Source organism: Heptranchias perlo, chromosome 33 (genome assembly GCF_035084215.1).
Source record: "Heptranchias perlo isolate sHepPer1 chromosome 33, sHepPer1.hap1, whole genome shotgun sequence".
In the NCBI taxonomy this organism is placed as follows: Eukaryota; Metazoa; Chordata; class Chondrichthyes; order Hexanchiformes; family Hexanchidae; genus Heptranchias; species Heptranchias perlo.
The window spans coordinates 15,393,996-15,410,202 of record NC_090357.1 but is presented as its reverse complement, the minus strand read 5'-3'; the positions used below and the strand labels follow the sequence as shown (position 1 = coordinate 15,410,202).

General features: G+C 39.1%; 1 protein-coding gene across 1 annotated transcript in view; it reads left to right on the top strand.

Moving 5' to 3' along the window:
- The window catches only part of LOC137301491 (vacuolar protein sorting-associated protein 26B-like), a 32,709-nt gene extending 16,551 nt beyond the window's left edge, over nucleotides 1–16,158 (top strand). The window contains exons 4-6 of the mRNA XM_067971007.1: nucleotides 5,470–5,645; nucleotides 9,187–9,329; nucleotides 11,207–16,158. Of these exons, the coding sequence (XP_067827108.1) occupies nucleotides 5,470–5,645; nucleotides 9,187–9,329; nucleotides 11,207–11,344 (457 nt within the window). The 3' untranslated portion in view covers nucleotides 11,345–16,158. The remainder of the gene's footprint in view (nucleotides 1–5,469; nucleotides 5,646–9,186; nucleotides 9,330–11,206) is intronic.
- Nucleotides 16,159–16,207: the final 49 nt, after the last annotated feature.

Genomic DNA, 16,207 nt, shown 5'->3' with positions numbered 1-16,207 from the left:
GGTTCACACATGTAGAGTGGCCACATCAACTGGTGCTCCATACCCCAGCCTGAGTCTCCATCTTTGGTGGGGTGGGGTGGGGGGGGGGGGGGGGGCAACACAAGAAAACATATGATTAGCCTTTAATAATTAGGTGATGTCTGATCTATATGCAAGTCCAATGATTCCAATGAACTGTAGTGATTGGGTCAGAAGCATAACAATAAATCTGAACATGATTTTTCAGAACTGCACATAATTTAAAAGATAACATAAGAGAGACTTAGACTCAATCATTAAGTCGTTGGAATTTTTTCTCCCCACATGCAGCAGCCGTACGTTCATCTGCAGATCTGGTTGTATGCAAGTCTTTTTTTCTTCAGTTCAGAAGTGTTTTGCATACAAGAGGATTTCACTGTTTGTGGATTTGACTGTAGTTGAATTGACATGTGGATCCATGCAATACTGAGGGTACATCAAAGAGTCTGGGGTCCGACTCTCAATAGGCTTCATGGAGGTAATTTTAACTTAAGGTGATATGGAATTAGCCGCCCATTTTACACCCCAACTGATTTTCTTTTCCATTGAAGTCAATGGAATGGAAAATTGGGCGAGGCTTATAATAGATGGTCAATTTGATATCGCCCATTTTACACCATCGTCCAAAGTTAAAATTATCCCTATGGTCATTTTCCATCTTGTCAATCCATCTAAGGAAAATGAATTGGCAAAGTGGAGACTGTGTAAATCCCTTGAAGCCCCAAGTAAACTGTGTCTGTCTTTAACAGAAGTGATACTACCTCTTGCATAGATTTGATTTAAGATCTTGTACACCACTTGTGTCTATTTTTACTTTACCTGTAGAAGATTTCATGTTCAAGTAGACTTTGACCAAACAACTAAAGATTACTACAAGTTGTCTGTTTACTAGATTGTAAAAATAGACTTTATAGCACTAACTGGTGGTTCAAGACATTGTGGAGTGGAGCTCCTCCATTGCGCTGAGATCCCAATCTCGGTCTTGGTTGCTGCGGAGGCTGGTGCTGAGCTGAGGGTGAGGAAAACCACCAGTTGCTGTTTTGTACCTGCTAATGACTGGCTCAGTCACAGTGTACACAGGTTCCTGGAAATAGATAAAGTTGCTTGTAGGAAGTTGCCTAGCCCAGCTGGATGAGAAATTGAGTGTAACATATTTTCCAAGAAAATTGTGTTTGGAGGATTTCTCAGCCCTATTAAGAACAACAAAATAAAGCGGAGAAGTTGCCTGCTTCACTACTGCTTTCATCCATAGCCTGATGGGTGTTGTTGAATAACTTCATGGTTCTCGAATCTAGAAGTAGTTCAATAAAGTATCAGTTTTAAAGGGGCACTATGTACTGCTCAGTGAATCCATAATCTTAAATGTAATGAAGATATCTGTAAACTTATATGTCCCAGTCATATTTTGCTCCATTTTATGCTTTATCGCTTAATTCAGGTTTTGCCAGAGCCATTTGGCTGCTGACTTCATCACAGCCTTGATCCAGAAATGGATGCAAGAGCTGAATGCCAAAGGAGAGCTGAGAGTAGCTGCCTTTGGTATCAAGGTATTATTTGATTAAATTCGGAGCCTGAACAAAATGAGGTTTAAAGGAGTTAAGGAGAAAACCATCCAGTAGATGGAGTCATACTTGACGCAAAGGATGATGTTCTTGGTTTTTGGAGGCCAATCATTGGACATAGAACATCGCTACAGGGAAGTGTCCCCGGCACAACCATCTTCAACTGCTTCATCGATGACATTCCCACCATCATAAGGTCAGAAGCCAGGCTGTTCATTGACGATTCCATATTGTTGAGTTCCATTCAACTCTTGATAATGAAGAAGCCTGTGCAAACCTTCAGCAGAACCTGGACAACATCCAGGCTTGGGCTAACATGTGGTGTCACTTAAGTGACAGGTAATGACCACCTCCAACAAGAAATGTCCCAACAACCTCCCCTGACTGTCAACTGCACCATTATTGTCAAGTCCCGTTAACATTTCGGGGGTCATCATTGACCGGAAGCTTAACTGAATCAGCCATTGCAACAACTTGACTACAAGAGCAAGGCAGAGGCTGGGTACTCAGTGATGGCTTACCTCCTGAACCTTCAAAGCCTCACCACAATCTTCAAGGCTTAAGTCAGGAATGTGATGGAATACTCACCACTCGCCTGGATGCAGCCACAACAACAGGCTAGAAGCTCAACACTATCCAGACCCAAGCAGTCTCCTTGATCAGCACCCCTGCCACTGGACTTCATATCCACCCCTCCATCATTGGCAGACCATAGTTGCAATATATATTATCTACAATGAACTGCAGCAACTTGCCAACACCTCCCGGTCCCATCAGTGCTGCCACCAAGAATATATACTTGGACGTATACCACCACCATTCTTTCATCATCGCTGGCTCAAAATCTTGGAATTCTCTACCTAACATCATTGAGGGTGCACCATTAGCACAAGGACTGCAGCAGTTCAAGGAGAGGGCCCACCACCACCTTCGAGGGATGGGCAATAAAAATGCAGCTTTACCAGTGTTACCCGCATAGGTGGAATTTGTGAAAGTCACAGGGAAAATTCTGTACAAAATGTCTGCTTCCGGATGCACCTGACCTGCAGTTCCAAAACAGAGAGATGCAGTTCAATAGAATATACTTCCCATTAAATTAGTTTAAAATGTCAACCCTATTCATGCTGTATATTTAGTGAAAATATATGCAATTGAATTTTCCTCCCTTCCACATGGCAGTGTTGATGATGCCTGCTTCAAAATATCTGCCATGGTTTTATCATTTTGTTAGTTGCTATGTAGCTATTAGTGAGCTTTAAACATACTGCTGTGCCAGGAACTGCATGTGGACTGCCCAGGCTGGTGTACAGATATGGTAATCACATTTCTTCATTTTCAATGTCTTGCCGAAGTGAAGAAGCTCACTATGTTCTGCTGCTTTGGAGCTTGCATTGATAATTGGTTCACATTGTAGCCTTTAAGGTTTGACTTTACTTTCATATCTTTTAAATGCATTCTTTTTGGGGAAAGAAAAACTCAGTTTTAAAAATGTATGTATGAGATATTGTATCAGTAGCAATGCGCAACTGAAGTGTATTTCACATGTGAGAATTCATAAGAACTTTGGGCAGTGAATTAGATCTCTCACAAATGAAATACTGATTGTATTGGTGCTGGTATTGTGTTTATTCTATGGACTTTAATGTTATTACAATTTCTTTTAAGTTCTTTAAACATTAAAATGTGCTAAATTTTCCTTTTTAGTAGACCAGTATTGGTGGCTCCCATTGGATGATGCAGCATGAGGATCTGCTCTCCAGTTAGATGCTGAGTGTTCTCACAACGTCGATGGACTGCTGCCCCTGGTTGCGATGGTTAGTTGTTCATTTCACACGTGTGCAATTGATTTTTAGTTTCACTCGTGTGAAATATCAAAGCGAGGGACTGAAATAACACTACTGTCCATAGAATAAAATATATGGTTTAGTATTGGGGTACCTGTATGATGAACACCCACACATCAGCAGAGATGGTGAGAGGTAATCCATAGCTAAATTTTGTCATGCGTTGGTGCTGGATCTTCTCTCTCTGTGCTTCCAAACATATTAGAATGCTTCGTTTGTCTTGGCATATCAGCCCATGATTTTGTTATTTGGCCAGTGCCAGACAGGTTCATTCTAAAAATGAGATGTCCATTTAGTTTTTCCTACTTCTAATGAAATAGAATTCTCTCTTTAATTCTTTGAAGACTGCAAGTAAATAATGACTTCAGAAGTCTTTTCAAGGTCCACTGAGAAATTCAAACCCACTTTTCCTTTCACTGCAATACAAGATGTATGATCAAGATTAATTCTAGAAGATTAAAATCACACTTAAAGAAGAAAGCAGCTATAACTAAGCATTTGTTCATTGATTTGTCCGAATTACAGGTGTGTGTCTATCCCCAGATGTATCTATTACAGCCCTACACTGTTCTTCATTTCAGCAGTGTAGGCTGGAGTTGAACCAAGGTTCCAGAGGTGCAAGACTAGTGTTTAGTCCACTGCACCATCCAGTCCCTTTTTAAAGGCATGATAATACAACTTTTTGAAGGCATGATAATATAATTAATTTTGAAGTGTCGTGAGCAGTGAGGAGGACAGTGATAGACTTCAAGAGGACATCGGCAGGCTGGTGGGATGGGCAGACACGTGGCAAATGAAATTTAACACGGAGAAGTGTGAAGTGATAAATTTTGGTAGGAAGAACGAGGAGAGGCAATATAAACGAAAGGGTACAATTCTAAAAGGGGTGCAGGAACAGAGAGATCTGGGGGCATATGTGCACAAATCGTTGAAGGTTGAGAAAGCGGTTTAAAAAAGCATACAGGATTCTGGGCTTTAAATAGAGGCATAGAGTACAAAAGTATGGAAGTCATGATGAACCTTTATAAAATACTGGTTCAGCCACAACTGGAGTATTGTATCCAATTCTGGGCTCCGCACTTTAGGAAGGATGTGAAGGCCTTCGGGAGGGTGCAGAAAAGATTTATTACAATGGTTCCAGGGATGAAGGACTTCAGTTACATGGATAGACTAGAGAAGCTGGGGTTGTTCTCCTTAGAGCAGAGAAGGTTGAGAGGAGATTTGATAGAGGTATTCAAAATCATGAAGGGTCTAGACAGAGTAGATAGAGAGAAATTGTTCCCATTGGCGGAAGGGTCAAGAACCAGAGGACATAGATTTAAGGTGATTGGCAAAAGAACCAAAGACGACATGAGGAAAATCTTTTTTACACAGCGAATGGTTAAGATCTGAAATGCACTGCCCGAGGGGGTGGTGGAGGCAGATTCAAACATGGCTTTTAAAAAAGAATTGGATAAGTACTTGAAGGGAAAAAATTTGCAGGGCTACGGGAAAAGGGCGGGAGAGTCGGACTAGCTGGATTACTCTTGCAGAGAGCTGGCACGGACTCGATGAGCCAAATGGCCTCCTTCCTTGATGTAACCATTCTATGAGTGAATTTAAAAGGGCTCCAGTATAATGAGATTCCAGTTCTGAAGACTGCTGTACTAATGCATCAAAAGAAATTCTTTGGATCTTTGCACTTTTCTAATTCTGTTTTCTAAGTGCACACAAAATCTTAGCAGGTATGTTATGGAAGAAAAGATCTGTGTTATTCTGAAAGCTGAGAGGTCGGGGACTGCTCAAAGTGTTAAACTGTTGAGAATTGTTTCAGCACTTCTGTGCCTTGTTGTTTGACTTTTTGGTTCAGAGTATAATGCTTGAAGATTGCCTTTCTGGTTTCATACATTTCTTCATCTTTTACAATTTATTTTTCTATAAAATTCTAGTGCAAAAGTGGAGATGATATTTTGAAAGCGACGAAGGAAATCCAGTGCTCTAAAGGGTTACGCAATAAAAGCAGCTATGACTGAGTGTACAAGTCCTGATATCTCTTGTAATTCTAGGTACCATTTGAAGGATGTAATTGTGGGGAAGATCTATTTCTTATTGGTTCGAATCAAGATCAAGCACATGGAGATTGATATCATAAAAAGGGAAACTACGGGAACTGGACCAAATGTGTTTCATGAAAATGACACGATAGCAAAGTATGAAATAATGGATGGAGCCCCAGTCCGAGGTGTGTACTGAAGCTCTTGAGCAAAACCTTATTTGTATTTTCTTCACTTTAAAAAGCAGAGCAGTGAAAATTGAGTTTCGTCTCAATTTTTGCAGATGACACCCAAATAGCATAGCTAATTAATATAGTGAAAGGTTGTGGGCTATAGGAGGATTTGAAAGTTGGGTGGACAATTGGCAGATGCAGTTTAATAAAAGTAAGTTTTTTTTTATTATTCATTCATGGGAGGTGGGCGTCACTGGAAAAGCCAGCATTTATTGCCCACCCCTAATTCCCAAAGCAGTTTGATACAACTGAGGGGCTTGCTAGGCCACTTCAGAGGTCAATTAAGAGTCATCCACATTGGTGTGGGACTGGAGTCACATATAGGCCAGACCAGATTGGGACAGCAGGTTTTTTTTCCCTAAAGGACATTAATGAACCAGTTAGATTTTTACAACAATCCGACAGCTTCTTGGTCACTTTTACTGCCACCAACTTTTTATTTCCAGTTTTTTCTTCATTGAGTTAAAGTTCACAAACCGCCAGGGTGGGATTTGAACTCACGTTCTCTGGTTTATTATTAGTCCAGTAACGTAACCACTACATTATTGTAGTGTAGTCTGGGATCATTCTTGTCACTCTTCTTTGATTTCTCTTAAATATACCATGTCCTTTTGAAGGTTGGATGCCCAAATCAATACAGAATATTTTAAATATGATCCATGCAAATTCAGTAATTGCTCATTTTGACTTTGAGAGCCACAAAAAAATGTTTTTGATGTTATAAGAATTATGTATTCATGAGCTGGCAATAAAGAATGTTCCAAAGTGGCTGTGGGAACAAAATCAGTTGTAAATGGATTTTGCTGGATGGCTTAGTGGGTAACTGCATCAAATAATGTGTGCTTAGCTGTGCAGACCAAAACCCCTCAAGTTTGTTCTTTAGTCTACACTGAGTTAACTCATTTGAGGTAGGTTTGGGAATGAGGATTTACAGTTGGCCTTTGTGTTCCTTAGCCAAGAAGGAGAGAAACTGGGCAGAGCTCTTCGTCCAGTAAATGCTACCCACTAATCCTTTCTCGAAGTGTGGATGCGGGAAAGGACATTTATTGTTCAACAATAACTTGTATTTATATAGCACCTTTAACATAGTAAAACATCCCAAGACGCTTCACAGGAGCATTACTAAACAAAATTTGACAACGAGCCACGTAAGGAGATATTAGGACAGGTGACCAAAAGCTTGGCCAAAGAGGTACATAAAAACATAAGAGATAGGAGCAGGAGTAGGCCATACGGCCTCTCAAGCTTGCTCCGCCATTCAATAAGATCATGGCTGATTTTCGATCTCAACTCCACTTTCCAGCCCAATCCCCATATCCCTTGATTTCCCTAGAGTCCAAAAATCTATCTATCTCAGCCTTGAATATACTCAACGACTCACATCCACAGCCCTCTGGAGTAGAGAATTCCAAAGATTCACAACCCTCTGACTGAAGAAATTAATCCTCATCTCAGTCTTAAATGGCCGACCCCTTATCCTAAGATTATGCCCCCTAGTTCTAGATTCTGCAGCCAGGGGAAACAGCCTTTCAGCAGCTACCCTGTCAAGCCCCCTCAATCTTATTTATTTCAATGAGATCACCTCTCATTCTTCTAAACTCCAGAGAGAATAGGCCCATTCTACTCAATCTCTCCTCAAAGGAATCTCTCATCCCAGGAATCAATCTAGTGAACCTTCGTTGCACCGCCTCCAAGGCAAGTATTTCCTTCATTAGATAAAGAGACCAAAACTGTACACAAGTACTCCAGTTGCGGTCTCACCAAAGTCCTGTACAATTATAGTAAGACTTCCTTACTCTTGTACTTCAACCCCCTCTGTAAAGGGCAACATGCCATTTGCCTTCCTAATTGCTTGCTGTACCTGCCTGCTAACTTTTTGTGTTTCATGTACGAGGACACCTCTCTGAACACCAACATTTAATAGTTACTCATCATTTAAAAAATATTCAGTTATTCCATTCTTATCAAAGTGAATCACCTCACATTTCCCTACATTACACTCCATCTGCCACCTTCCAGCCCACTCACTTAACCTGTCTATATCCCTTTGCAGACTCTTTGTGTCCTCCTCACAGCTTACTTTCCCAGCTAGATTTGTATCGTCAGCAAACTTGGAGGGATCGAGTGTAATGTATCCATCTAAATCATTAATATAGATTATAAATAGCTGACGCCCAAGCACCGAACCTTGCAGCACCCCACTATTTACAACCTGCCAACCTAAAAATGACCCGTTTATCCCTACTCTCTGTTTCCTGTCCATTAACCAATCATGTTAATCTGTTACCCCCAGCCCCATGAGCCCTTATCTTGCACCACATAAAAGGTTGTTAAACCTTATTGAATGCCTTTTGAAAACCCAAATGTACTACATCCACTGGTTCCCCTTTATCTACCCTGCTAGTTACATCCTCCAAAAACTCTAATAGATTTGTCAAACATGATTTCCCTTTCATAAAATAGTGCTGACTCTGCCTAATCATATTATGATTTTCTAAGTGCCCTGTTACCACTTTCTTAATAATGGATTCCAACATTTTCCCGACGACTGATGTAAGGCTAACTGGCCTGTAGTTCCCTGTTTTTTTTTCTCTCCCTCCTTTCTTGAATAGCGGGGTTACGTTTGCTACCTTCCAATCCACTGGGACTGTTCTAGAATCTAAGGCATTTTGGAAGATCACAACCAATGCATCCATCGCTTTTAGAACCCTAGGATGTAGGTCAGTTTTAAGGAGTGTCTTAAAGGAGGAAAGAGAGGCGGAGAGGTTTAGGGAAGGAATTTCAAAGCTTAGGGCCTAGGTATCTAAAGGCACCGCCGCTAATGGTGGAGTGATGAAAATCGGGTATGTGCAAGAGGCCAGAATTGGAGGAATGCAGAGATTCAGATTCTCTGATAAAGAATAGGCACTTGGATGAAGTACTGGAAGGCCACCACTGTCCATGGAACTGTACCCAGCATTAATCACCGCCTTGAGAAGATTTTACGGTAGTTCCTGACCTCTGTTCAACACCTTCTCATGGTGGCACTGCTGAATTCAATAAGCACTGGCAGATAGATATGGCTAGATCAGCTGAAAAGGGATGGGCTTTTGGGATCAAATGTCCTTTTCCTGTCCATAAAAGTTCTTGTGTTCATGAATGTGATAAATTACATTTGTAAACTCACTTCATCCCACTTTGAGGCACACCATGTTGGTGCCTTGAATCACTGGTAATGTTCTAATGATACAATCAAGTATGGTATTACTATTTGTATCAAACGGCATAGAGCATTGTGATCGTCTTTCCTGCCAGTTAAACAAGTAACAATCACCGCTTGTAGCACGTTGGATCAAAACCAGAAAAGTTGCATTGCAACAGTACTGAGGATCAGGGCTAAAGTAGCTCCTGCTGCTGCTTCTATTTACTACACGGCAAATGAGAAATATCCATTATTTTAATGATTTCCATTAATCCAGTTTGTACAGAGTTTTTTTACCTTTTATGTTTACTTTAGGCGAGTCCATTCCTATCAGACTTTTTCTGGCTGGATATGAGTTGACTCCAACTATGAGGGATATCAACAAGAAGTTCTCTGTACGGTACTACCTCAATCTCGTCCTTATTGATGAGGAGGAAAGGAGATACTTCAAACAGCAGGTAAGTACTAGTTAATGTAGTTATTGAATGATGAACAAGAACGTGTGCTTTAATTTCTACCTCAGCTATTAACGTATCCAGTCAATATTGGAAAGCTTTGCAGAATTAACCCATAATTTGAGACTGGTTTGCCACTGTAAAAAAAAGATTTTACATATTCTGAAGAGGCGGGTTTCTGGAAGTGATGGGACTAATGAGATTTTGTTGTCACCACTGGAAGTTAATTGTAAACAATTTTACAACACCAAGTTATAGTCCAGCAATTTTATTTTAAATTCACAAGCTTTCGGAGGCTACCTCCTTCCTCAGGTGAACGATGCGGAAATGAAGTCCTCGAAATGAAGGCGACTTCATTTCGAGGACTTCATTTCCGCATCGTTCACCTGAGGAAGGAGGTAGCCTCCGAAAGCTTGTGAATTTAAAATAAAATTGCTGGACTATAACTTGGTGTTGTAAAATTGTTTACAATTGTCAACCCCAGTCCATCACCGGCATCTCCACATCATGACTGGAAGTTAAGGCAGTGGTGGTTGAAAAACATGACTATCACTGGGCTGACTCCCTGAAAGTGTTCTATTTCTTTCTCTGAGTGCTCACAATGGTTTTGTTTGCACTTACTGTGTTTTTTCCACAAGGTGAAGCTTTTTTGGAGGCAGGTGAATTTAAAAAAATAATCTGCACATGTGCATGTAGGCACACAGTTTTTAAAAGATTCCCCCCCAAAACCGACTTTTCTCACATTGTTGGAGATGTACATTTTTTACACTCGTAAATTTATCTAAAACCATCACAATGCTTCTACCTTAGAGGTAAGGCAGGAGGGACATGCCAGTAAAACTGAGCAACATCAGTGTTTATTATTTGCTGTTTCAGCTTCCTGCTGCTAAGCTGCTTTGAATTATAAATGAACTTTTGAAGACCACTCTACTGTAGGTGCCATGTTTGGTTTAGATTCAGACGAGGCTTAGCATCCGTATTGATACATTTCCACTTAAACAATGATAATTTCATACATTTATCACCTTTACAATGCTAATTTGTTGACATAACAGCTAATAAAAAGTTTCTTAAGCAGTCCTAATTCCTGGGGAGACAAATCCTGCCAGACGACTACAATCAAACAAGTTCCAGTGACAATTGTTAGCCGTGACTCATCAACAGACATACTTAATTAACCACCTCATTTCCACTCCACTACTTCCTGGATAAGCTGTTCCACATATTCAGTACTATCCTTATGAAGTTATATCTTGGCTGTATATCCACCTTTTCTTGTCTAAGCTGGAATCAGTGTCTCCCTGACCTAGAGCTTGACTGTCTCTCTGGGATCCAGTTGATCTGTTTCCTTTAAGATGTTAAATATCTAAAGTCTTTTTTTCCATTGTAAATATCTCTACACCTTTTAGTCTTTCCTCATATCACCTCTGCACAACCCCATTTATCCACTCCCTCCAAGACTGGGATGTTGTCTAAGTAGCACTCAGAACTGTACATAGTTCACATAGAACACTGCTGTAAACTAGAATTCTGTGAAAAGCATTTTGTACTGTAGCTACCATCCAGAGGTATCTCCATTAGCGAGGAAAGACAGTACTACATGCTGACTATCTGAGCAGCACATGATTCAGGACATTTGACAAAACGATTTAATTTGAGTAAACTTGATTTTGTTTTTTCCCCTTGTTGAATGGAGCTTCTTCTAAGTTGTACTGGGATGTTTGGGGAAAATAATATTGTACACGTCTGTTTTTAATAATAGTGACAGCTGTCCTTGTATGTGGTGTTAATGTTCTCCAATAATGGTCTTCAAGAGTCTAATGTTGGTGATAAAAATCTGCTTTTGTGCTTTGTGTTACTCTCCTGATATTTTTTTACAGGAAATCACTTTATGGCGAAAAGGGGATATAGTTCGAAAGAGTATGTCCCATCAGGCAGCCATTGCATCACAGCGTTACGAAGGATCGGCAAATGCTGAAAACAAGCCTTTGGTTCAAAATCAGGATGTAGATAACTAGCCCACTTTTCTGTCAAAGTCTTGGCAGCTAGATTAACAGTATAACCTACAACAAAAAAATCAATGGGAAAGAAATGAGTGTGTTACAAGTTTATCCAATTCCCTTCAGAAGACTTCTTCCGGACAAGAGAAGATGGGACTGAAATTTAAAAGGCAGCCTTTGTGTTTTAACATCGTGTTAATCCAGAGTTTTTATTTTACTTTAAAGGCATGTGGTGGAGCATACAATACCAAGCAAAGCTTACAGAGTCAAAGAGTCCTGCTTCCATTATTGTATTGCTCTTGCAGTTTTTGTCCTATCATGAAGAGTACCTGAATCCAGCACTGGTTTAACAGGCTTATCAGCCAGTCTTTTCTATGTGAAAATCTAGCCTTTTCCTTTGAAAAGTTTTAACACCGGGGGTTAATCCTATTTTGATCAAACATTGGTATCTGCCTACCCACATCAAATTGCACTGAATTCTGATCTACACTCCACATCTCATACTAAATTCAGCCATCATTGCCCCCCCCCCCAAAAAAAAAACTCACCCTAGCACGTGATATAATTGTGCTTTAAAACTGAAATATTTGAATGTTTCCATCATTGATGCATGCAATATCATTGTTGGGTGTCGCCACATATTTGTTCAAAAAGTCCTGATGTATCTGTTCTCTAAACTTGCTTGTGCATTTGAAAGATGGGGGTGTGCTTTGTGTAAAAATACTAGAAATTCCTGACATTTTTAGGCATAAAGAAGTTCAGAGTACATCTTGTATATGAAAATAGTTTGAATACTCAACCACTAATGGATTCATGTTTTTTTTTCTTCCAGTCTAAACGCAGATAAATGTGATGTATATGTAAAATTCCAATTATATGCAAATGATAGTTTAAGTAGAGAACTTTAATATGCCCATTTTCCTCTATAAAAATCATGATCAGATACTAACGTTCCATATCATGATCTAATTCTAACATTCCAATGTGCCATTCCTATTGTGCAGACATTTTGCTCCAAGCAGGACACTTTATGGCAAAATATATATGTGATGTATTTGTTAAGATATAATCTGTTGCAAGATCTGGGTAGGCTCAAAGAAGCAGGAATACTCTTAAGAAGATGGGATTTTCACCTGAGAAATAACGTCCCTTTTTATACCAAGGCAAGTGCTTTTAGTGTTTGTAGAAAATGGCAAGCTCTATTTTTAAGCAGGCATTACACAAGGAACTGCAATTTAAAGCTGCAATATATTAATGTTCAACATTCTCCGATGTGTTCTCTGTATTTGAAATAGTAGCTTGTAATCCTATTTCATTCAATGTAACCATTTTAAAATCAACAAAAATAGTTGCAGATGGGAAAGATGGAAACTGTTTCCAACCACATCAAACAATCTAAAGTAGTGTTAACCATGACTTTCTATTCTGCAAACATATTTTGGTTTCTGGCCACTACATTATCAACTACTTTAAAATCTTCCAAGGTGGTCTAAAAGAGCATGTAGCCCTGCAGAGCATATCCTCAGGGACAGACAATCTGTAGCCATTAGTCAAAATGCGCACTCTAGGAAAAATGATGCAGTATTAATGATTGCTGTAGGGTGCTCATTCTTAAATCTAGAAGAGTAACAGATTTTATAAATGACATACTCTATTTTTGTTAGTAACTATATCTAGTTTAATACGGGATAGTGTTTTGTTCCATTCATGTTTCTATTGATTCCTTAATGAAAGGACTTTAATAATCATGAAAACTTGTGGAAAATAAAACTGTGATCTAATAATCTGCTTAAATAATAGGTACTAAATTAATTACAATTAGGCTTCCAAAACGTAACAAGTGCTTCCTTTAGTCTCAGCCAGCAGTACGAGGAGCGAACTTCGTGATCTGGCTAGTTGCCAGATCAAGGCCTAGGGCTGCCTGACATTTCAATCTGTCATCCAGATTTAGGAGTTCCATTAGTTCTCAGCTATGTTGACCAATGCGGCGCATGACCGTTGCTAACCATCTCTGCCCAGGAGAAGGAAAATGAGCAAGGTGCCAACCTAAACAAAAGGAGAGCAACTTGGCAACTGCAAGTGTGCAGGATGCCAGGATCAGTAGCAAGAACACCTCTTGATTCCTAAATACAGAGCTACGTTGATGGGAAAATCTATAGCTTCGGCTGGAGCCATGGTTTTGGGAAAGGGTTTATGGCTAGGAATTTGATTTTTTTGGGAGGAGGGGGGTGAGGGAGATACCTTTTAACGGTGTAATAGCTGTCACTGCTGTAGTAGGTGCAATGTAGGAGAAAAAATTAGGGAAAAATATTTTTATATTTTTCCTGTGATATACTGCAGCTTTAAACAGATCCAAGTTTAATTGCATTTCTAGACAAAATCCCTTACATGTTCACTGTCAGTCTTTTTAGCAGTATAGAAGGCATCATAAGTTTGCCTTCAAACATTTATTTGTTTGTAAACTGAATTACAAACCAGTGACTTTGCCTTAATGTAAGGGTGTAATTTGAAATGGAAAATATTTGAATGTGTGCCTGTCAGTAATGAAGTATCTGCCAAAAAGTTCTTTCAGTATTTTTAAAATCTCCATACATTTTCTGATAACAAAAGAAACAATTCTTGTGTGTTGGTTTTGTTGTTCTGAAGTCTAAATTATACTAGTTTACTAACCTGGTAGACTTGCTCTGTTTCACCATTAACAGCAGAAGACTGACTGACTGACTGTTCAGATAGTTGAACATGCCACAACAGCTGACACCTTGCTTTTGTTGCATCAGTAAGACTTGATGGCACTTCAATTTAAAACTATAATCCAATTTATCACTAACTGTTTGAGTTCTGGATATAAATTCTGAAATCTCATTAGGGATTCTTGCCTGAAATGTTGTAATTTCTCAAACCATGTCCCATAGATTGCTGAGATTCAATGATCCAGGAAGCTACCTCGAAAAGGGACTCCAATTGGACAAACTTTTTCAAAAACCATTTTTGTATTTTTCTTTCTAGAGTGAATGAGGGATTATTCCTTGATTTGAAATTTTCTTTTACAATTTATTTATTAAAATCTTGGCCTGTTTCATAATAGATATTTCTATATTACAGTTGTGCTAATGAAAATGGCAGTCACCAGTATAGGAATACATTTGCCCAGTGCTTTGAATCTTGAGAATGATAGATGTGCCAATGTCTCAGCCACACTTGGCCCGTGAAGCCAGTAGCACAAAGCCCTGCATTTTGTGTCGTTGGTGTGGGAGGGTGCGGTGTGGGGGTGTGTGTGGGGAGGGTGCAGTGAAGAGCACATTACTTCTCAATGTACCAGGTGCTTAGCAACATTGGTGTTCAGATACTAAATGGCCTCCTTTTAAAGGAGTTCTGGGAAAGAAATAGCGATGGTACAGTCTGGGGAGGAGGAGGAGAGGTAAGAGGAATTTAGTTGATGCTCCGACTTTTGTTATGTTTTTTTGCCAATTTCTAATTTTATTTCAACATATGGCATTTTGTCCAGCAAAACTACAGGCCTGGATATCTTGTCACATTTTATTTTCAATTGGGATGTGGACAATTCTAATGCACAAACAAACCAATAAAGTTTGTAAGTGAGAGTCTGCTGTTAAAGCAATCTCGCTATAATCAGTCAATGTGTTCTGCACAGTTTTTCTACTTGTTTCTTTTGCTACTCTTGTATGTGGAGGTATTGTTCTCTAGGAAGCTTTCGTGCTTTGAATTTAACTGTCAAAAAGTACGTTACAAAGGTACCAACATTAGGGACATTGTGAGACGATTGGATAAAATAACACTTGTTGAAACAAATTATAAAATGCCTTGATAATCTTCGTGGTATAGAGTATCATTAATATTGTAACTTTTCCTGGATAGTTTTACTTTCAATATCCAGGTAAGCGATGCCTTGTCTTAACTCCAATTGCGATACTGCTATCTTAGTTTTGTGGTTTACAAAAAAATTTAATAGAGGGAGGAGAAAGGCAGACTGTATTAATGTGAGTTTAAGTACTGAGATTTTTCTATTATGAGGAACAGTAAATATGTATTGAGACATGGAAAAGTTTTATTTCACCAAACCAGAACAGAAAATAAATATAGGCTATCATGAGGAAGACTTTTACTTGTCAAAGAACCTTCAAATTAATTACATTCTCCAGTTTTGTGATGAAATCACTGACCAGTAGCTCTAACATTGGGCACTACTCAACCAGAAAGTGATATGGCTGACTACTAGAGCTGCCTTGACATTCAAACTCATGTGTCTTACTCTGGCTATGTTTTCAGTTCTGGAATGTTGCAGCAGAAACTGATGTCAGCTATTTTCTTAATCCTCTATCACAGAATACTCAACAAAGCCATTGAGAAATTCTGTCCTGACTGGAGACAGAGTATTCCTAAGCAAGCAGCTTTCAAGGGAGGGCAAAAAAATTAATCATGTGACAGCTTAGCTTTTTATAGTAACTGGTTACTGTAAAGGAATTTTGTGTACATCTTTGTGAAACTGCCATCATTGAAAGGATGTCCACCTGCTTGTGTCAGTAGCTAGCTTGAAATAACTTTGTTTTCACATAAAATTGTACATGTCTATAAATACTAGATTGTTTTGAAAGGACACAAAAGGCTATAGTTAACTGTTTTAGATGGAACATTCCTTTTAATATTGTACATGCACAATTAGTTTTATTTGAAATCTTATCAATTAAAAAAAAATTACCATGACTAGTTTGCAAGTATGAAACCTCAGCACAGTGAGAGAGAACGCAAATTTGTACATTTTCTTCCTATGATTATGTACTGGATTTTACAAAATATAGTTGTCATAACATAAATGTTGTACTGCCTTTTTTTCCTTTCGTGTTGCCTTTTACAATGGTCATA